General features: G+C 40.4%; 1 protein-coding gene across 3 annotated transcripts in view; it reads right to left on the reverse strand.

Annotated features, from left to right (window-relative positions):
• The window catches only part of IPO5 (importin 5), a 71,089-nt gene that overhangs the window by 12,227 nt on the left and 35,836 nt on the right, over positions 1-23,026 (reverse strand). For 2 of the 3 annotated variants that reach the window (XM_006831985.1, XM_006831987.1), the window contains 13 exons: positions 22,048-22,240; positions 19,582-19,684; positions 18,925-19,021; positions 18,598-18,702; positions 15,383-15,505; positions 15,175-15,295; positions 9,068-9,155; positions 6,104-6,210; positions 4,759-4,883; positions 4,582-4,671; positions 4,319-4,492; positions 1,036-1,254; positions 281-364 (listed from right to left, as the gene is read on the reverse strand). In XM_006831985.1, the coding sequence (XP_006832048.1) occupies positions 281-364; positions 1,036-1,254; positions 4,319-4,492; positions 4,582-4,671; positions 4,759-4,883; positions 6,104-6,210; positions 9,068-9,155; positions 15,175-15,295; positions 15,383-15,505; positions 18,598-18,702; positions 18,925-19,021; positions 19,582-19,684; positions 22,048-22,240 (1,629 nt within the window). The remainder of the gene's footprint in view (positions 1-280; positions 365-1,035; positions 1,255-4,318; positions 4,493-4,581; positions 4,672-4,758; positions 4,884-6,103; positions 6,211-9,067; positions 9,156-15,174; positions 15,296-15,382; positions 15,506-18,597; positions 18,703-18,924; positions 19,022-19,581; positions 19,685-22,047; positions 22,241-23,026) is intronic. The other variant, XM_006831986.1, reaches the window with a different exon arrangement.

Raw genomic sequence — 23,026 nt, forward strand, 5'->3', positions numbered from 1 at the left:
AACTGAAGTGGAGAATACAGTTCAAAAGGACCGAAAAGATAAGAGGGCCTAAGACAGAACCTTCAAGGGTACAATAATTTAAAATCAGAGGAAGAAGCAGGAGATACCTACAACACATTGAGGAAAAAGGGCATGGGAAAGAAAAGCAAACCAGTAAAAAATTTCCTTAAAACAAGGGCTGGTATTATCCAGAAACCTAGTACTCATTAAAAACAAAACAAAACCAAAACCTTTCACCTTGTGTGATCCTGCAACTCATAAATGGCTCAAGGTTGTTTACCTGAGGATCATCGTCTTCCATGTCACTGAAGTCTGTCTGGGTCTTCAATAACAACTGCATCACATCGGATGCATCTTGCATGAACTAGAATACAGTATTTAGGAATATTTTATTGCCAATATTACTAGCTTATATCAAAGAAGGGAGGTGCTACTTGTTACTTTTTTTTTTAAAATGGCATACAGAAACTTTAAAAAATACAACAAAAGCAAAAAACTATTAACTTTCCCTGTATCTTCATAATCCTACAACTAAAATCAATGTATCAAGCATTTCTCATCTACATTGCAACACATTACTGGTGAGTTCTCCAGGTCTCACAACAATGTTTACAAGGTAAATGAATACTGATGCTGGCTTTGAAGGAGCCAAGTTTCATCTGAGGGTCTCAACACGAGCAGATGACAGAGCAACTTCTGGGTTAGCTGTGACAACTCGGAGATGCTGACGGGCAGAAGTAAAAGCCAATGGTTCTTGTGAATGATTTTCTGGAGAGCTCCATGAACATAGATGTTCCTTGTAGGACCTACCTGATGCTTACTGAATCAACCCTAAAAGAAGTGGCAAGCTCCCAAATCAAGTTATAACGGATCAATACAAGCATAGGAAGGCCACGTGCCTCCTAAGAGACATAATACAAGTGTGGCAGGGAAGGAGAATTTTTCAGCTGACTGAGTTAAGGAAAATAGTCCTCTAGGACTCTCAATCCCTCCACAGCCAAACTACACAGAGTCAACACACAGCAAATCACTTACTTTTTCCTTCCCAACAGCCAGACCAATGAGGCTGATGCATTCAATCGTTTTCCCCCTCAGAAGTCTGAGTTCCTTTTGAACGGCATTTTCAACAATGTGCTTCAGTGATGGCATAAATAAATCATAGTAAGGGACAAATTTTTCTTCTGCAGTATCTGCAACTGACGCAATGGACGTCACAACTTGTTCCAAAACTAACTTGGTGCCTTTCTGAATCAACTATAAGGAAGACACAGACAGAATACATTACTTAAACACACACAAAGACTGGAAGCAATCGTCACCTGTGCAGGCCTGGTGAAACAAGAGACAGCTGAACCTGCACTCTCAGGACGAAGACCACACCTGGCAGAAACTCCTAATTGCTCCTGGGATGGCAGCAAGCGGAGGTCACCTTGTTAGAAGCCACAACAGTGACTACAGGTTCTGGAACAAATCTCTAGAAAAATCATCCACCAACTGTTTCTGTGGAATTTGATCTCTTCTGGTAATTGTTGGTGGTGTTGTTTCTAAGGAACAGCTGGTGGGTTTGAGCCACTGACCTTGTGGTTCAGACTGATCTTACAGTCCAGTGCTTATCTTACAGCACCACACCAGAAATCCTTTATTATTTTTATTTCAAAGCACAGCTAGCTGAGTACAAACCCTAACTTCTGAATGTGTGGAGTCACCAGGCTTACTTTTCTCTAACTGTCAATCTCGCTACTTACTCTACACTTTGTGCTAGTGGCGGCCCTACTAGGTGTTGAAGAAAAGGTCCTTTGAAGTCTATTCCTCTATCTTCTTAAGGAGCTCGGGCAGTGTAGTGCTCCTGAGTTGGGCTCCTAACCTCAAGGTCAGCAGTTTGAAATGACCAGCCGTTCCGTGGGAGAAAGATGAGGCTTTCTGCTCCGGTCAAGATTTATAGCCTCAGAAGCCCTATGCAGGTCTTTACGAGTCAGAACCAACTGCATAGCACAGACCCCCCCCCCCCCATTGTCACTGTCTAACGAACCCTGCTGCTCTCTCTGGCATCTGGTTCTCCATTTGGTAAAAGACATGAGAACTTCATTTGTCCTAAGCCAATGATCTGGCTGGTATTTGCTGAGCTGACTCGTTATGAACACTTGACTATTTGCACCGGGTCCATGCTGTCACCTGGCAGCACATATACAGACAGACCTCGTTTTCTAACACTTCACTGTGTGGCATTCCAGATACTGAGTATTTTTAAAAACAAACTGAAGGTTTCTGGCAACCCAGTGCTGATCAGGTCTATTGGAACCATTTGTCCAATCACATGTGCACACTAAACCTCTGTCACATTTAGATAATGTTCACAGTTTATCCAACTTCTTTATAATAGTATGACTTTTATGTGCACTGGAAAAAAAAGAAACAATACATGTAGTTCGTATTGCAGTGGCCTGAAACCAAATCTGTATAGTACCTCCAAGGTTTGTATGGAGTCCTTGTGTGGGGCTGTGTACAACTGCTAACCTCAAGGTGAAACCCACCAGCCACATCTTGGAAACCCTATCTATACAGGGTCCGTATGAGTCAGAACTGAGTCGACAGCACTTAATAACACATACACATATATATGTGTGTGTATACATATATATGGAGTCCTGGTGTGGCGCTGTGGGTTAATGTGCCAGACTGCAAAGCCGTTCAAACTGCAAGGTCAGCAGTTCAAGCTCACCAGCTGCTCCTTGGAAACCCTATACAGGGTTGTAATGGGTCAGAACCGACTTGATGGCTCTTAACGATATGTGTGTGTGTATGCGTGCGCAAAATCCTAATTCTTTACGGGTTCATAGAAATACCTGGAGAAAACGGGATTTTCTTTATTCGCCTCATCAGCTGTACTCACATAGAGGACTTCACTATGGATTAAGAACTTTCTAACACCCCTAAGAAGCTATCTTATTCCCTACTTCTGTAATTCAACACCTGCTCCATACTTAATGTCTTGACCTTGCCCAGATCTCAGAAGGCCACCTTTCCCCTCAACTAGAGTTTCAAGGCTACCCTCTCTTCATAAGATTCATTCTCAGTAATGCCATCTCTCAAGTTTTAGACATCCTCCCATTGACTCTCTGGGGAAGCAGGGAGACAGAGGTCTCCTGACTGTCTCTATCGCTATCCCAACAGGTTTAAAGTGAACCTACATCCACCTTGTCCTGATTTAATCAACCTGCCCCTGCTTCAATTTGGTTTCACTTCTTTGTCTTCAGATCCACAAATGCTTCTTGTATCACATTTTTGCTCTATCTCACCTAACAGTGAACACTCAACCTTCGAAATTCTTTTTTGGCTTTTGAGACACTTGCTGAGTCTTCCTCCTTGTTCTCTCATCAGCCCGTCAGTAATGGTTCATCATGCTTTGAAAAACCCTGATCCTTCTCCTCGGATGACTTGAGGATTGCTTTGATTAACATCATCTTTTTCACACATGCTGCTGCTATACTAACATCATTCCAGTTGCTGCTTTCAGACTTATCTCTCACTTAAACTGACTATAAACTCTCTCTCCTTAAGGTGGTGATGCTATTAAGTGCCGCTGAGTTGGTTCTGACTCACAGCGAACCTGTAAACAGTTTCTGAAGAGGAGCTGGTGGGTTTGAACTGCTGACTCTGTGGTTACCAGTCCAGTGCTTAGTCTATGAGCCACACCAGGACTCTTTTTCTCTTCTTAGTTAGCCAACCCTAATTAAAAATGTAAAACAAAAAGGATTTTCTTTTCCCGTTTATCTACTTTTGTTACTCAGTATAAAGCAGGCTAAACTTTGATCACTTTATCCTTTCATCTTTTAAAATTTAAACTGGCAGGAAAAAGCCCAACTACCTGTTAATGTTCCCTGTGAAACGTCTTGTAGAATCATCAGTTTCCTGGAAATGATCATGTTCCCATAAGTTTTATCCTGTTTGTTGTGTGTGTACCTCACACAATACTGCCATGCTAACTTTCCTACAATCACTTTATACTTCTCACATCATCTAAGAACATAAAATGATTCTTCCAAATTCATATAAATCAGAGCTCACCAATTCTTCTGTCTTAATTTCAAGGCAGCCCATACATTAATTGTGCCTTTGTAGACCACACCTTCCCAATCCCAACATCAGTCCATGCTCTAAGTCAAGCCGAGTCCTTCTTCTCCTTGGAATAGGAGGCAATCTACCACCCCCAGTCTGCCTCTACCTTTCTGTTCTTTACACCATGCTGAGATGAGGTCTTTCTCTGAGCTTTGCTCACCATCAAACCAACCTCTAGAAACAAGAAGACTGGAAAATTTACCTCTTGAAGTTTCAGTACCATGATAGAATGCAGATGTTTCACCAAATTATCTAAATATGGGATGAGGAGCGACTTGGGGCAGTCTTCAGTGAAGTTAATGAGGGCAGCTGCGGCGTGGGCTTGCACACGTTGATTGCCTTGGTCTTCCATGGTCTGCAACAGTGACGCAATCACCTACAACACAAGGCCAACCAACCAAATCTTTGAATGCCCAACTCCTCTTTTCCAAGTTCCACTGGAGTGTTTGAAGGCCTGATACTTGCCTTTTCATGGAATTTCTTTTGGAAGCCAGGTGCGAAGTCTGTAGCCATCTGTCCTACAGCATTGCAGGCTGCATACCTCACTCTCGGATGCTGGAATAGATTTCTTGATTTAGTACAGGCAATGCTCCCAAATGCAACTACAGCAATAACAAGGAATCAGATACTTATGGTACTTACAGGATCCTGAAGAAAAAGCAAAACAAAATTCACTATCTCGTTCAGAATTCCTTCCATTTGCTGGTGGCATCCTTCACCAATGGCAGATAAGGCCATCAACCCTGCATGCCGGTACTTCCAGTCGGCTACAGGGAAGCAATTAGAGAAACTAGACTCATTAATCTGCAAGAAGTTCCCCATATAGCTTGGGGGAAAAAAAAAAACTTATGAACTAGAAAACTGACATTTAAAAGTGCTTATAATACACACAAGCATGTACAATGCAAAGGTGAAGAGGCAACATGGAAGCAAAAATCTTATCATTATTTATATCAACCATTTATGATCATTTTAAGTATTCTTCCAAACTCCACCAAAATTTATTGCTAAACAGTATCTTATTAATGCCAACAGTGTTTGCAGCAGATCCAACAAACAGGAGAAAAGGACAGAATTAACAAATACCATTGGGGATGGTAAAGAAAATGAGACTTCACTATAATCAATAGCTAAATTTTCTGTCACATACTGCTGTGTTTTGAGAATAAGGAGTTCATGATTTCCCTAGTTACATTTCCTCTGATTTCAAAAGACTTAAGGTTTACTTAACTGCTAACTCTAGGTTGCTTGGAGTTCCTGGTGGAACAAAGCAAGATCTACAAAGATCTATAAAGCTAGCCTCTGTGTGGGGCAGTCAGTCTAGAAGCATGACCTGTAGCCACTGGAGGTGCAGAGACCTGTTCGGGGACACTAGGTCAAATCATTCCTATACTTGAATATTTGTTCTTTTTACTCTTATTCTCTGAGAATACAGTGGAATTTTTCAGAGTTTACACTTGTGAAATCCCAAGACTAAAAGCAGAAGCAGTGGAGGATCCAGCTGTCCAAACAAAAATGTCCCGATATTAACATTACCTTTAAACCGCAACACAAAAAAGCGGCATTGCTCTAGTATATTTAAGATTTAGGAAAAAGTCTTTCTGTATAAAAATGTTCAAGTAATTGGAAAAAAAAAAAAGGATAGTGAATAAAAGAAGGTTATAGGAATCTAACTGTAAAATTATTTTTGTTAAGTGCTGTCGATTCCCAACTCATAGTGACCCTGTTAAGGGTTTGAAGGAGTGGCTGGTGGGTTTGAACATCCAACCTTGCAGTGCAGTGTTTTATCCTACAGTGCCACACCATGATGCCTATTTCATAAAATAATGATGTCTTAAATTAAAAAAAAATATTCCTGGGTAGGAAGTAAATCTGTAAATTTTCCTTAGAACCTGACTTTTTCAGTACACCGAAAGCAATCCTGGGAGGTAGAACTGACAATACATGTAACAGTGAGGCCCTGGCATCTGAAGGACAGACAACTCACGGTTCTGAAGCATCTGCATGATGTGCTCCTTGATCATGGGGAGCACGAGCTTCCCACCAAGTCCACAAGCCATTCGGTCCAGAGCACTCTCACCAGCAACAGCATTGCTAAACAACAAAACACTGCACTCAGCACACTGGAAACTAGTTCAGAGTTACATAGCACACAAATAAATGCACTGTTAAAGAAGTTATTATGCTAGGACTGAAAAAGGTTCAATTCAAGAAGTCTTTCAAACACGATTTTTGAAGTTGTGAGGGATGATTAACACCACTTTGACAGTCAGCCCTCTTTACTTACCTTCAGGTTTTGTGCCTCTCCTTAGTGAAACCAAGCTTAGATTGAGGGGATAGAAGGTAAGGGGAGGCAGTCAAGGCAATCAAGGTGTCAAAGCCCAAGAGTGAGCCTGGAATGCTATCGTCAAGTTACTCCTATTGCATTAAGGTGGTACAGTGAGTTAAGTGTTGGGCTGTTCAAGCCTACCAGCTGCTCATGCTCAGTGGAAAGACGACCAGGCAGTCTCTGGAACCCTAAGCAGCAGTTCTATCCTGATCCTAGAGGGTTCCCTGGAATCAGAATCAATGCAGTGGCATTGACTGTTAATCTGTTATAGTAACTTATACCTCCAGCTTCCTGTGGAACACTGTCAGTTCTTTTTAAGAAGGGTGGTCATATGACATGTTGGGAAGAGAAGGAGATACAGTAGTACTAACTCGTTTAATTGGTTTTAAGTACCATTGGACCAGTAAAGACTCATAGGGTTTCCAAGGCTTTAAATCTTCGTGGCATCAGAAAGCCTCATCTTTTTCCTGAAGAGCGGCTAATGGGTACAAACTGCAGGCCTTATGGTTTACAGTACAGTGCTTATTGTCTGCAGCCACAGGAATAATATAGTTTTAGGAATCCTAAGATCAGTGAAAATAACAAAGCCCTGAAGTGCTACATTTCATATGTGCTGGACATGTAAGGGAACATCCTCATCACCACTAACAGCAACAGGAATCAGTATTCACAAAGGTCTTCTGAGTCTAAATAAGCAAAAACCGTGATTCTATGTTACAGAGTATCATTTATCCTAAGTTAAAGTATATTATGGGGTAAAATCTGGTGTTTTGCAAGGAATTTTGCAGAAACAGTAATTCTAAATGAGGCCTAAGCATATAAAAGGTACATATCGTAAGTTTCTTTACATTAAGGCATTCAAACTAAAAAAGCTCAAAGGAAATTTGGATTAAACTAGATAAAGGATGACCATGAGGGGTAGTCAAAAATTATCCACACTCAGGTTACCTAAAACGCCCACCCACGTCCATAGCTGATGACTGACCATGTTGAGTGGGCACGTGAAAACATTCTGTTCAACAGACGAGTGACACTGGATTATGTAACAATGCACTTACAAATCAGCCATGGCTCTGCCTGTGAAACAACCCATGACAGGCTTGGGCTTCTAAAGCTGGGGTGATATGAGTTCCAAAAGGACTCAAGGAAGAATAGAAACAGTATTTGGGGATCCGTGAGCAAAATTTGTACCAATACAACTCAAAGGAGTGTAAGTGTCTTTAAAAAAAAAAAAAAAGTTACTAGTGAGGAGACCTGGATTCATCAGTACAAGCCTGAGAGAAAACAGCAGAGTATGGAATGAAAACATTATCGCCAACCAAAAAAAAAAAAAATTCAAAAGTCAACCATCAGTTGGAAAATTGATGCTTATAGTTTTCTGGGATTCTCAAGGGCCACTACTAGAACACTATCAGGAAAAAGGTTCAACACTTAACAGTGCTTGTTACAGTGAGACGCTCACTGAAGAGCTGAAGCCTCAGATTCAGATTACACAGAGGACTGTCACCAAAGGATGCTGTGACCTTGTATGACAATGCATAACCACACACCTCTGCGCAAACCGTTGATACTCTAAAAAAACTTGGTTTTGAGATGTCAAAGCATCCTTCCTATAGTCCTGATCTTGCTCCATCAGACTGTCACCTGTTTGGTTCCCTGAAAGGAGCCTTTTGAGGACAAAGACTCACCTCTGATGAAGTGAGGACAGCAATGCATTCATGGCTCACAGCTCTGCCTAAAACATTTTTTAATAAGTGAAAATGAAAGTTTGTTGACAAAGTGTATTGAAAAGGAGATTGTATTTAAAAAGAAAAAAATGGCATCTTAAAAAAAAAAAAAAGTCTACCAAAATAAATTCTACAGCCAGAGTGCAGGTAATTTCTGACTCTCCCTCGTATTTTATTTGCTCTATTTCAGGTTAGAAGTTTTTCTACAGTTAAACTATCTGTTGCTATCCTACAGAGACCTGGTATAGTGTTGTGGATTAATGGGCTAGTGTGAACTGCAAGGTGGCAGTTCCGCTATTCAGCTGCTCCTCGGAAACTCTATACAGGGTTGTTATGAGTTGGAACCAACTCGACAGCACTTAACAATTACAAAATTGTTTTATATATTATTAAGAAGCCCTAGTGTGACACTGTTAGATAAGCATTGGACTGGTAATTGCAAGGTTAGCAGTTAGAACCCACCAGCTGTTCAACAACTCTATACAGGGTTATTGAGTCAGAATCGACATGATGGCAACCTAACAACATTTACTAAAAATGTACCATTAATTAACTTTCATTACATGTATTTAAACATTACTAATACAAGCAATACATGAACAAGCAACATACTATTTACAAATTGACACAGAAATACATACAATAGAAATCTTGTTGTTAAGTGATGTCAAGTCAGTTCTGACTCAAAGCAATCCTTTATAGGATATTTCTGAGGAACAGCTAGTGGGTTTGAACCACGAACTTTCTGGTTAGCACTCAAGTGCTTATCCTACAGCACCGCATCAGTACTCCAATAAAAAGTGTTAAGTACCCTCACAGTCTAAACTTAAAAAGTTTAGTTTAGGTCAACACAGGCTTTGCTCCACTACAAACTGTGTTTGGTTTCTACAATTACCTGTCAAAATCATCATCTTCTAGTTCGTCAGCATTTGCCCAGTCCTCGTCCTCTTCCAGATCAACCATCATTGCTAACATCTGAGGAACTGAATTAAAATATTTAGTGTTTTATCACCATCATTTATTTACAAACAAGAGTTTTAAAATCAGAGGTGAGAAACGAAAGATTTACTTTGCCTTTAAGAGAAAATGACGTGCCTGTGCTTGCACTATCTGCTTTTACCTTTTTAACCACCTGTCTTGTGTTGCTTTTGAGCTAGTTGTATTAGGACCAACAGCAATCCCAGGAAAACCAGAACACTGCCCAGTCCTGCACCAGCCTCACTGTGTCCATCATCTCCTTGAGGGTCTTCCTCCTTTTCACTGATCCTCGATTTCACCAAGCATAGGGACTTTCTCAAGGACTGGTCCTTCCTGATGACATGTTCCAAGTCGTGAGACACAGTCTTACTACCATCCTCACCTCTCAGGAGCATTCTGGCCGTACTTCTCTGAAGACAGATCTGTATGTCCTTCTGACAGTCCAGGGCCCAGTCAAGATTCTTTACTGACACCACCAATCAAAAGCACCGAGTCTTCTCCATCTTCTATATCAACTAATCCCTTGTATTTCATGGATAGGAGGCAGAAGAAAATACGCAGGCTTGGGTCAGGTGCACCTTAGTCCTGAAAGTGACATTTTTGCTTTTTAACACTATAAACAGACCTTTTACAGATTTGTCCTTTTAAAAAATGTCATTTGATTTCTTTATTGCTGCTTTCATGAGCATTGAGTATAGACCCAAAAAAGAGAAATTCCATCTTTTATTCATTTTGATAGTGCTCGTTGATTTTGTTGTGAGGATTTTTTTTCTTTATCCTGATTTGAGATCACAGATCCCTCTCCTGTTCAAATGGCAGGTGATGCATGAGCACAATGAAGTATTTGGAACTGCCCTTCTTCCAAGCAGAGTCAGTAAAGCACAGGTAAATATTTTCCTGGTATTCTCTGCTTCCAGCTAAGATTCATCTGACATCAGCAATGAGATCCCTCATTCATGTCCTCTTCTGGGTCCCCTATCAATAAACTTCTGCAATCATTTAAAAAAAATTATCTTCAACAAACATCTACTTGTGTGTGCTATTAATAACACTGCTTGATAATTCCTGCATTCTGTTGCATTATCTTTCTTTGGAATGGGAACAAATATGGATCTCCTTCAGTTGGTGAGACAAGAAGCTAGCTTCTGAATTTCTTGGCATTAACAGGTTGAATGCATCCAGCTGTTGACTCCATTTGTTTGTTGAAACAACTCAGTTTTAGTATGCCATCAATTTCTAAATCTAAAGCCTTGCTTATTTAGCAATGCCATCAGGGCAGCTTGGAGGATTATATGCTAACACTTGCAATGAGTGCCCGTCAATTCTTTCTGGGATAGCAATTCCTATCTTCTTTTGATGCTTCATGTTATCATTCAAACACTGGATACTTCACAATATTGTAACTTGAATTTTTTCCTTCAGTTAAGCTTGATAAATAAATGCAAAGTATGTTTTTCCCTTTTGTTTTTCTAAACTCCAGGTCTTTGCACGTTTTAATATGATAACTTACTTTGTCTTCTCAAGCTGACCTTTGAAATCTCCTGTTCAGCTCTGTAAATTCACTTAAAGGACTACATTTAAGAGCAAGTTCCAGAGTCTCTTCTAACACCCATTTTAGTTTTTTGTTTGATTTTAATAAACCTTTGCTTTTTTCAAGCATGACGGTTGTCAGTTGGTAGTGTTTAGTGCATCAACTGCATTTTAGAGATGGTCTCTAAATTCAGGCGGGATATACTTAAGGTCATACTTGGGTTTATTTTAGCTTGTTTACCTTCAAAGTGAGCTTGCATACGAGCATACAAGCCCCTGGTCTTGCTCTGACTGATGATGTTGAACGTCTCCATTATTTCTTTCTCTTTCTCTCTATCTATCTATCTATCTATCTATATATATATACAATTTGATTGCTATGCATTCCATTCAGCAAGGTCCAAAAGTACAGTCACCACATATTTTATTGAAGAAACCTATTTGCAATGAATAAGTCACTGGTCCTCAATGCATCTTGATTGCATACTCAATCAACTTCGGAGACAACAGAAGTTGGTAAAAATCATCAATTGCCTCATCTCTGGTACTAGTGAATGGTGCATAAATTTGAATAACTGTATGCAACTGTTCTTCCTTGTAGGGACATGGATATTATCCCATACTGTAGTATAAATCTTGAAATATTCTTTTTGTCAATATATACTATTATGCCATTCTTGGCATTGTAGGCCATATAATTGTCCAATTCAAAATGGCCAATAACAATCCACCACTTCAGCTCACTAATGCCTAGAATGATACAGATCTCTACGAACATCATTTAGTTTTTGACAACTTCCAATTTTCCTAGATCTAAACTTCCTGGTGTGGCGCTTTGGGTTAATATGCTAGACTGCAAAGTTGTTTGAACTGCAAGGTTGGCAATTCAAGCTCACCAGCTGCTCCCTGGAAACCCTGTACAGGATTGCTGTGGGTCAGAACCGACTCGATGGCACTTAAAACAAAGCTTCATACATTCCATAGTTTGGCTGATAGCTATCCTCTGGAGGGTTCCGAGGCTGTAAATCTTTATGGAGCAGAAAGCCGCCTCCTTCTCTGGTGGATCTGAACTACTGACCTCGCAGCTAGCAGCCCAGCACATAAACCACTATAAGAAGTCCAAATTCACAGAACTGGCTTTAGGGAAGCTTTTCTCTCTCTCAGTTGGGTCCCTGCTGCATCGACATGCCCCACAACGTTCCTTAGAGAACTCCATGTGTCTTGGTATCAATATCTCCTGAAGTTAGGAGCTTCACAATGCACAGACCCTAGGTCCCGAGGATGTACTCCACTCCTTGGGGGTAGTTAAGTCTCTCTCTTTGTTCTTATATAATCTCTATTGTTATCATAAAAGAGAGTGACTCAGGCTGCAACTTTAATGCTGTAGAGTGCATCTGGCCTCCTAGCATCATAGAAGTGAGGACTTACCATGCATAGGATAATGACATCAGATCAAGGCTGGTCACATTAGATCCATTGTGAGAAATGATTATATTAGATCTCATTATGAAGGTGATCACTACATCTTAACTGCTAACCCACTGAGAATCCTGGCCCAGCCAAGTAGACAAAAAACCCTTAAATGTCACAATATTATTAGATACCATCAAGTGGGTACCGACTCATAGTGGCCCTGTGCACAACAGAACGAAACACTGCCCGGTCCTGCGCCAACCACACAATCACTTATACATTAGCACCTACTGCTGCTGTCACTGTCCCAACTGAGCTCATTGGGGGTCTTCCTCATTTTCTACCATCCTCCATTTTACCAAACATGATTTCCTGACAATATGTCTGAAGTAGGAGCGATGAAATCTGGCTACATAAGAACAGATCTGTTGGTTCTTTTGGCAGCCCATGGTACTTCTAATATTCTCTTCTAACACCGTAACTCAAACGCATCAATTCTTCTATGGTCTTCCTTATTCATTGACTTTCACATGTATTATTAAAAATACCATGACATGAGTTAAGTCACACCTTAGTCATTAAACTGATATCTTTGCTTTTCAACACTTTAAAGAGGTCTTGTGCAGCATGTTTGCCTAATGCAATATGTCATTTGATTTCTTGACGGCTGCTTCCATAAGTACTGATGGTTGATCCAAGCAAAACGAAGTCTTTGACAACTTCAATCTTTTTTGCTTTTATATGGATGCTTATTGATCCAGTGGTGAGGATTTTTGTTTTCCTTTACACTGAGGTACAACTCATTCTGAAAGTTGTGGTCTTTGATTTTCATCAGTAAGTACTTTCAGTCCTCTTCATTTTCAACAAGCAAGGTTGTACTACCTGCAGATAGCCGATAAATGAATCTTTTTCCAAACCTGATGCTATGTTTTTCTTCATATAACCCAGCTTCTCAGATTGTTTGCTCAGCATACATATTGATTAATTATGGTGAAAGAATACAACCCTGGTGCACACCTTTCATCAAAAATCATCAAACTGCTCTTCAAAATAGTTGCACAAACTTACAGTCCCATTCAAGTCTCAGAGGAGGTCTGTCTGATTTCCTAACTCTGTGTGATGTGGTCTGGAGCTGCATAGGAGAATCCTCTCTGCTGCACCCTCTTCACAAATACCTGATACAGTGAAGGGTGTTGTTTTTTGTTGTTGTTTTGTTTTTATTGTGAATTATGTGATAGTTTACATGGGATAACATTAGCTTTCCATTCATTCTACTGTATTTTGTTACACTGCATAATTACAATCCCCTCCATGCATCTCAAACAACCAAAGGGTACATACTCCTCAAGCCTGCCCCCTGGTCATCAGCACACAGCCCCTCTCCCTCTCTGGGTCTAGAGTCCCTAGCCACGCCAGCTCTCCAAGTCATCGTCTCTGCCTTCATCTGTGGTGTCACTGTTTCTCTGGGTAGGGTCCCGCACTCTGCTCCTTTCCCTTGAAGGTCCCAGGGACCTCTGCTCCTGGAGTGCAAAATCAACCATGTGCCTTCTTTTGTTACAAAACGTCTAATCTTTCCATTTCTAACCCTCAGTCAGTCCTGATAGCAATTAAGAAAAGCACTTAACAATCATATATTCATTTGAGAAATGATGTTTAATTTAATTTTTTCTACCAGCTCTTTCAATGCTATCTAATTTTAATTTATTTCCAGGTACCACAAAGGACCCTCGCTACTATGAAGTATTTTTTCCTAGTAAATTTTCTAAATGATTATTGGTCTCTTGCTAGTGTTGTGGTTAAGTGCTGTCGAGTCAATACTGACTCCAATGACTCTTACAGATTCCAAGGAGCAGCTAGTGGGTTTAAATCGCCAACCTTGAGGTTAGCAGTTCAGTGTTAATTCTAGAGTGCCACACCAGGACTTCACTGATTTATAGGCACATTATTACTTATCCTCACAGCCAACAACCTAGCTGATTAATCACTCCAGCAATTTATCTGTTTATTCTTTCCTCTTTTGAGGCAATTACGTAATTTACAAATAAGCAACTTATTTTGTTTCTAATCCATATACTTACTCTTCTCAAACTGCATATTGTCTACGACCATCAGTACAACAGAAGCAGTGACAGTGAAGTTACTTTCTTGTTCCTGACTTCAAGGACAATGTTTTCAAATTTTCAACCACTACCTCAGTGTGAGATAAAGGTAGCTAGCGCTAAAAAATAGATTTGCTGACATATTTATTTCTAAATAAACATAATTGTTCTAATACCTTTTTGTATAAGAAATGGCTGGGCCACAAAATCACCAGGTTTGTTTCCCTGACCTTTATTCCTCAGAGTGCACTGAGACAGAGAGCTGAGGTTGACTGCTTCTGTGAAGACGTATACACCTGGAAACCCTACACAAACAGCTACAAGTGGGCGCTGCCTTGGTGGCAGGACGGTTGGTTTTGGTATTCTTCAAGAACAATGAAACTTTAAAGTCTACAAGTTACTAAAGTCTCTCCTGCAAAACACAAGCGCCCTCACCAAAGTGTTTGATCTGTGTTCTAGCACTACCTTCACTGTGGTGCCATTTGCTCTCTTGATTTTCATTTTGGCAACGTGTGCGTTTTAGATTGTTGTTGTCAGGTGCCATCGAGTCAGAACCGACTCATAGCGACCCCATGCACAGCAGAACGAAACAATGTCCAGTCCTGGGCGTTTTAGATTAGGTGTTCCTATATTCTTTGTGAAAAATTTTAAACTCTATTAACTCAATAACTAACATATACAAGAGACTACAGTAATACATCACCGTCCACCACAGACACTGTACTTATAATACCAAGTTTCATGGTGACTGTGAACAACTAAAGGCAGGGCCACCACTCTAGGTGCATGGACATGTCTAAGTACACATGGATACGAATATGTGTTAAGTACATACAAATAAAATGTCTGCAAAGTCATTAGATTCTAAAAGTGCATTCATTACATTCTCAACACATCTGTGAAGTTACATAATCCTGGGCAAGTGCATTCAACAAGCCCGTCAATGCAACATACAAAAGTACTGTAGAGGACTTTGACTTACTTGTCTGTGCAATAACATTGGTATGTTTTCTTAACATAGCAGCTGCTGTCTCTGAGAGGGTCACTACCACTTCCAGGGCAAGCTGCCGTTGCATGTTATTGAGGGTAGTGTCTCCACATAACTACAAGAAGGAAACATTTATGTAGGTTTAATAGTGAAGATTATTACCTAAAAATGACAAGGAAAAAAACAAAGGTAGTTACTTTACCTTCAGACTCAGTTGTAAAGTGGCTTCTAAATGAGGACGCAAATACTTAGGAACAGTATCTGCAATCTCAACAAGGGACTTGAGGACGGAATCGTCATTCTGGTAACATGAGTCATTTACAGCCTATGAAAGATGAAATGGGGGAGAAAAGTTTGTGTGTACCTTTCTCTCAAGGTGCTCCAAGAGTCCCACTATGATGCCTCATTATTCACAGCAGTTTGAAGAGGCAAACAGAGGAATACTACTAAACAGCAAATAACAATTTAGCCATCAGTATTACGCAAATGTTCTATCCTATCCTAAACACACGTATACCTTCTTGTCATGTTATGTTACCATGAAACATACAAAGTAAAGGCTTAAATCTAAATCAAAACTGACACTAGTGAAACTACACCCACAACTCAAGGAATTCTTTTTAGATCTACTCTTTTCCTTTGTTTTTCTACTTCCATATGCCAGTCTTTCTTGTTGTTGTTGTGGCTGCTGCTGTGAAGTCCTGTTCTGGCTCAGACGGCCCTGTACAGGGCTTCGGAGACCGCTGTACATCTCTGTGGGAGCAAGAAGCCTCATCTTTCTCCCACAGAGCAACAGGCCAGCTCAAGCCACTGGTCTTGAGGTTTGAAGGTCTGTGCATACCCTACAGTCACTGTGCGCCCAGCCTTTCTTATGTACAGAATAAATACACCTCAAAACGAGTTTAACGAGTCCAGTATCATGTATTTACGGATCTACCACAACTGACTTTAGAGTGACAACTGCTGAAAGTTTTGGTGAACATTTAACTCCAAATCCAGAGGAAGAAAAGTTTTTGCTGTTAGAATTAAATATCAAGTAACCCAAGATTTCAGGTAAGAAACTACTAAAACGTTAGCATAGAACAGTTAATATTTTATCATTGACCTCCTGGTGTGGCGCTGTGGGCTAATGCGTCAGACTGCAAAGCCATTTGAACTGCAAGGTCGGTGGTTCAAGCTCAACAGCTACTCCTCGGAAACGCTATACAGGGTTGCTATGGGTCAGAATCGACTTGACAGCACTTAACAACAAGAAATCCTTTCAAATGGATAGTATGGTGACAAAGAAGTTTCTACTAAATCCTATTAATAATTTTTTTAAATCACTTGTCGTTAAATGCTGCTAATACAGTGCCGATCCATAGTGACCCTATATAGGGTTTCCAAAGAGCAACTTGGTGAGTTTGAACAGCTGACCCGGTGGTTCAAATGGACCTTGTGGTCCAGGACTTATCCTACAGCAATATACCAGGAGTCCTGCTCACAACTCTTTTTAATCACTTAGGAACTTTCATTTGAGTTGCTCTAATTCTTGGTGTGGCGCTGTGGGTTATGCACCAGACTGCAAAGTTGTTTGCAATGCAAGGTCGCTGGTTCAAGCTTATCAGTTGCTTCTTGGAAACCCTACACAGGGTCACACTATGGGTTGGAATCAACTCGACAGCACTTAACAATTCCTTTCTGGAGCCCTGGAGCTGTAGGATAAGCACTAGATTGTTAAGCACAAGGTTGTTAGGTACCATCAAGTTGGTAATGACTCATAGTGACCCTATGTACAACAGAACGAAATACTGTGTGGTCTTGGGTCAACAAGGTAGGCAGTTCAAATCCAGCAGCCATGCCTCAGAAACCCTACACAGGGTTGCTATAAGTTGGAACCAACTTGATGGTACCCAAGTCCTTTCTAGTCTAGTGGTTCTCACCATGGGTGTTACTTCTCCCAGGAAGAACTTCTTGGTTGTGACAATAACTGAATATGGGCCCACACTAGGGGTTCTGGATGTCCTGTATCTGTGACCCAAATCTTTACAATGAAGGACTGTACTGCACCTCACATGCTGATCCTAAATGCCAAACATCTGTAAAAAGGAAAAACCTGCATACAATGACATGAGCATCGAGTCTAACTCACACGTATGTGTGGCAAGAGTTTAAGGTATCATTACACCCCCCCCCCCCCCACCCCCCCCCCCCCCCCCACGCATGTATTAGTGCATTCATCAAGGACCCACAGCGCTTTGTTCAGACCGTGACCATGCCAGGAGTAAAGACAACCATGTGTGAATTGTACCGGTCCACATACACCACCGAGCCACAGTATCTGTCAGACACTCACGTCCGAGTACTCCAATGGAAACGTACAATTGTTATTTCTTCTTGGTGTTAATACTCTCATGTTGATCTTTTTTAAAGTGTGCATATTGTTGTTGTTAAGTACTGTGGAGTTGGTTCCGACTCATAGTGACCCTGCATAGGGCTTACAAGGCTGCAAATCTTTACCCAAGCAGAAAGCCTCATCTTTCCCCTGCAGAACAGCTGGTAGTTTTGAACTGCCGACCTTGAGGTTAGCAGCCCATTTCACAAGCATGCTACCAGACTGTGCATAGAAATGTATTTTATTATCTATTCTATGTATTTCATACAATGTTGGTCGGTACCATTGAGTCGGTTCCGACTCATAGCAACTCTATGCACAACACAGCAGTCCTGTGCATTCCTCACAATGGTTACACTTGAAGCTCACTGCTGCTACCACTGGAAATTAGTTTTCAAAAAAAAGTCAAAGGGGGTGTTGGGCCTGACAAGATTGAGAATCACCAGTGATTCTGTGGACCCTGGTCTACTATTACCAGCATTGTGACCTTGGGTAAGTTTCTTCTCCAACTTCTCCTTACGTAAAATGGGCATTAAGTCTCCTAAATTAGTATTTTGCCTTAAGGGAAATAATCTACGTAAATACTCAATAAGACTAATTTAAGTATATGGTGGCTGGTTACATGTCATGGAGTCGGTTTCGACTCATAGTGACCCTGTACAGGGTTTCCGAGGCTGTAAATCTTTACGGGAGCAGAAAGCCTCATCTTTCTCCCACAGAACGGCTGGTAGTTTCAAACTGCTGACCCTGAGGATAGCAGCTTGACTTGTAACCACTATGTTACCAGAGATCCTTATTTAATTGCTTTTATCGCTAGCTTTACAGAAAATTTCTGAAATTAGCTCTTACCAAAATATTTTAAGAGATTAACAATGGGGGCAACAACTGGTGTTTTGTGCAATGCTGTATCCTCACAGCCTAGAAAATGTTAGCAAACAGAAAGCAGTAAGTGCCTAAGTACACCACAGAACTCTGATATGGATTTAAATAAAAGGACACCAATAAGGATATAGTTAACATCTAATCCTATATTGCTTTCTTACCTGTAAGAATCCAGGTAGTAAGTCGGCAAAATGTTTAAAGAGAGCAACATTATGCTCATTTGCAAGTATAAATGCAGCTGTAGCTCTAGCAGATAATGTTCTGATCTAACATGAATAAAAAGAATAAAAAATGTGAATATGAGAAATACTTGTTGGATTAAAGCTCAAGTCTTACCACTCAAAATGAAATTTTTCTTTTTATCAATAAAACCAGTATTTCTATTATAAAGTATAAAAATGAAACAATCCCCTCATACATAAATTTACGCCACAAGTTAAACATTAACATTAAATTACGTTAATTTTAATGTAATTGAAATGATTTACCGATGGATGTTCCTGATCTTGCATACACTGAACTAGCATCCGTTTGATGACGTCTAAATAGTGCTGCTGTTGATTCCCAAAAATTCCAGGAAAATTCCTAAAAAAATGATCCAAAGCACTCTTTAAATACTACATCATACCTTACAGATGTGTCAGCCTAATTCAAATGTATGCATTCAGCATGAAGGCTGAAATCATCGGCCCATCTTCCAACCAATTCTCTTTTTGAATTGGATAAATGGAAACAAACATACTGTTCTCCACTCCGAATGTGATGGCTTATCCAAGAGAACCACGAGTGGAGAATAGGGCAAGAGCCACCAGCGGGTTTTGGATGGTTAACTATAAACTATAATAACCATTCTTTGCCAGTCTGCTTGGTGACCCCGATCTGTTCTCCTTAAACAGGAAAACAAATTGGTTAAACTAGTTGCTTTTAACTTAATCCTCTAATAATTGATTACTGACATAAACAAGACGTAGCAACAAAGAAGAAAATGGTGTTATGTCTTTGCTTACTCTCTGATGCTCATTTAAACAAATAATGTATGAGCTTTAAAAGTTATAGATCCAATTATATTAATTTTATTTTAAGACATCTAATTAAAAACAACAACATCAAATTAAAAAAACAAACAAAAAGACCAGTGCAGATACCAGAAAATGTGAAGGGCAGCTTCCCGCAGTCCCACATTTTGAGAGCTGACCGAGTCAAAAAGGAACTTCAAACCTTCAGGCCACTGGTTATTACCATCTTCATCTGAAAGCACAGAAATCCAGGCAATAATGAATGTTAAGTCAAAATCTGAAACACTAGAAGGATGATTCCTTTCATTGCAAAAGCTCCACTCACAACAGGTAGCAATATACTTGTTCTGTATTTTTACAATTTCGATCAAATTAAGTCTTGAACTGTGTATTTAGATTTCAAAAGTACAGATGATATTGTTAAGTGCCACTGAGTCGGTTCCAATTCAGAGGCCCTGTATAGGGTTTCCTAGGAGCACTTGGATTTGAACCACCTACCTTGTGACTAACAGTCCAGTGCTTACCCTAAAGTGCCATACAGATGACATCATGCCTATCTCAAAATCAGTGTTGTTGTTAAGTGCCATCGAGCTGGTTCCGACCCACAGTGACCCTGAACAGGGTTCCCAAGGCTATAAACCTTTACAGGAGCAGAAAGCCTCATCTTTCTCCTGTGGAGCAGCTGGTAGTTTCGAACTGCTGATCTTGCGGTTTGCAGCCTGATTCGTAACCACTACGCTTTCCAAAAGGTTTCAGAGTGATCCAGAGAATTGCTTAAAGCAGCTGTTCTGTTCCTCCTCAAAGCATCATCTCAATAGTTAAGAGAGTGCATAATGCCACTGAAAAATTAGTCTTAAAAATCTTGTTAATGTAAACACATTACTGACATTCTGCAGCGTTTCAAAAACTGTAATGTATAAGCAAAACACACTCTCTGGGTCCTAGAATCTCTGCTCTCCTGTATTTTCTAGTATGAAACTTACCTTTATGTTGATATCAAGATCATAAGTCCACTGTAGAGTGAGATGCTTTTTCTCTAAAACCCACTACCACTGAGTTGACTGTGACTCACAGTGAACTTACACAGGGTTTCCAAGACTGCAAATCTTTCCAGGAACAGACAACGTCATCTTTCTCCTACAGAGCAGCTGATGGATCTGAACCAAGCCTAATCCACAACGCCATCAGGACTCTTTAATCACTGCTAATGTTAGAGTCCTAAGGAGCTCTGGTAGCGTGGTGGTTACGAATCGGGTTGCAAACCTCATGGTCAGCAGTTTGAAACTACTAGCTGTTCCACAGGAGAAAGATGAGGCTTTCTGCTGCCATAAAGATTTACAGCCTCGGAAACCCTGTACAGGGTCGCTATGACTCGGAACCAACTCCACGGCACACAACAACAACAACGATAATGCTGGAGTCCTGGTGTGACGCTGTAGGTTAACATTAACCTGCTGGACCACAAAGCCAGTTTGAACTGCAAGACGGGCAGTTCAAACTCACTGGCCACTCCTGGGAAACCCTATACAGAGTCGCTATGGAGTGGAACTGACTCTACAGCACTTAACAACAATGTTGCTATGGTAACATTGTTACCAAAGGATCAGCATTGGACCGTGAACCACATGGTTGGAAGATCAAAACCACCATCTGCTCCATGGAAACCCTATGTAGGGTCACTAAGACTCAGAACCGACTTGACAGCACTTAACAACATTACTATGACTTGGAAGTGACTTGATGGCACTTAACAATTCAATTTTCTAGCTTCACACTTAAAACTTGAAATGAGATTTTTCTAAAGCTACTTAAGTAGCTTCAAAATTAAGAATTTCAGCAGATTCTGAACTCTGGCCAGGGAAGATTTTCACCAGGGATATGAACCTGTTCAAAATGGTTTAATCATGGCCAATGGAAACAAGGGCAGTGTATGTACGGCTTTGCAGAGCAACCCCATCTCTTGTGTGGGAGATTTTGACCCCAGCAAAAAAATAGGTAGTGGTACTCTGCTCAAAGATGGTGGCCAGCAGACTGAAAGCGGAGCAGTCAGCCACCATCTTTGGGCAGGGCACTGATGCCCGCTTCTGGTACAGCCCAAATCCACCACATAAGAGATGTGGTTGCTATGCAATACACACAGTGCCCTTGATTCCATCTGCCATGACTGAACTGTTCCAATCCAGTTTAAACCCCTAGTTTTTACTATTATTAAAGGGGAAATAGAATGGCCAGTTTAAAAGTAAACTTAGTTTTCCACCTGGACATTTGAAGACCAATTGTTACTGTTGTTTAGTGATATCGAGTAGGCTCTGATTCATACACTCTGCACAGGGTTTCTGATGAATGGCTGGGTGGGTTTGAATTTCCAACGTTGCGGTTAACAGTCCAGTGCTTATACTATAGTGCCACACTAGGATTCCCTGAAGACCAATCGGTAAATATATTGACTACCTATTACAAATTTCAGACAGAATAAATGGTGCTCAGAGGTACTCACGATTCTTTTTCTAAGATTCTTAAAGATCCCTGTTTTCTGTTTATAAAGGAAGCCTACCCATCCATTTCCTGCAATCTAACATGCCCTGACATACACACCTATTAAATTCCTGGCCAGCTCTGCAGCAATGTCACAGATTTTTTTCCTCATGCTGGACTGTGTTTCCATCTGGATAATCAGGAGGAGCTCACTCTTGATGGCAGTCTGAACATCGGAAGGAAGAGCTGGATAGACTTCATCAAATGCTGACGACAGAAGACGTCTTAGGAGAACAGCAGCCATTTGTCTAACCTAAAAATAGACAATAGTTAAAAACCTGGTGTTCTACTAGAGAAAAAGTTTTCAAAGACGGAGACCCCATTCTGCCATTTATGCACTTCACTATTCTATTTTTACAATTCATTTCAAAAGCAATTTATATATTTAAATTTTTTTTTTATTATGGTGGTTAAAATAAACCTAAAACACATACCAATTCAACAATTAATTTATATATTTTTTCCAAAGTATTTTAATTGCATAAAAAGCAGCACCAAAAAAGTCCCTTTTTGGGAGCCAAAGGAAAACATATCTTAGACCTCAAACTGCTGTTAGAACTTCTGAGGAGCAGCTGGTAGGTTTGAATTGCTCACTCTATGATTTGCAGTCCAGTGCTTATACTACAGAGCTGCACCAGGAGTCCATATATATTTATACATGCTCTTCAGAGATGTCGAGTCAGTTCTGACTCAAAGGGACAATGTATAGGGTTTCCTAGGAGTGGTTGGTGAGTTTGAACCACCGACCCTGAGGTTCAAACCGAGCTTGTAGCCTGCAGTACTACACCAGGATTCCAGATCTCAAATAGGAATACATTTAACAACAACAACAACAACAACAACTACAACAACAAAAATATATATATACTGTTGTCAAGTGCTGGTGAGTCAGTGCAGACTCATAGTTACAGTGTATAGGATTTCCGAGGAGTGGCTTGTGAGTTTGAAATGCAGACCTTGAGATTCAAATCAATCCTGTGGTCCAGTGCTTATCCTACAATGCCACGTTATTTAAACAATGATATATCTTTAATTCTTA

Source organism: Chrysochloris asiatica, unplaced genomic scaffold (genome assembly GCF_000296735.1).
Source record: "Chrysochloris asiatica unplaced genomic scaffold, ChrAsi1.0 scaffold00005, whole genome shotgun sequence".
Taxonomy (NCBI): Eukaryota; Metazoa; Chordata; class Mammalia; order Afrosoricida; family Chrysochloridae; genus Chrysochloris; species Chrysochloris asiatica.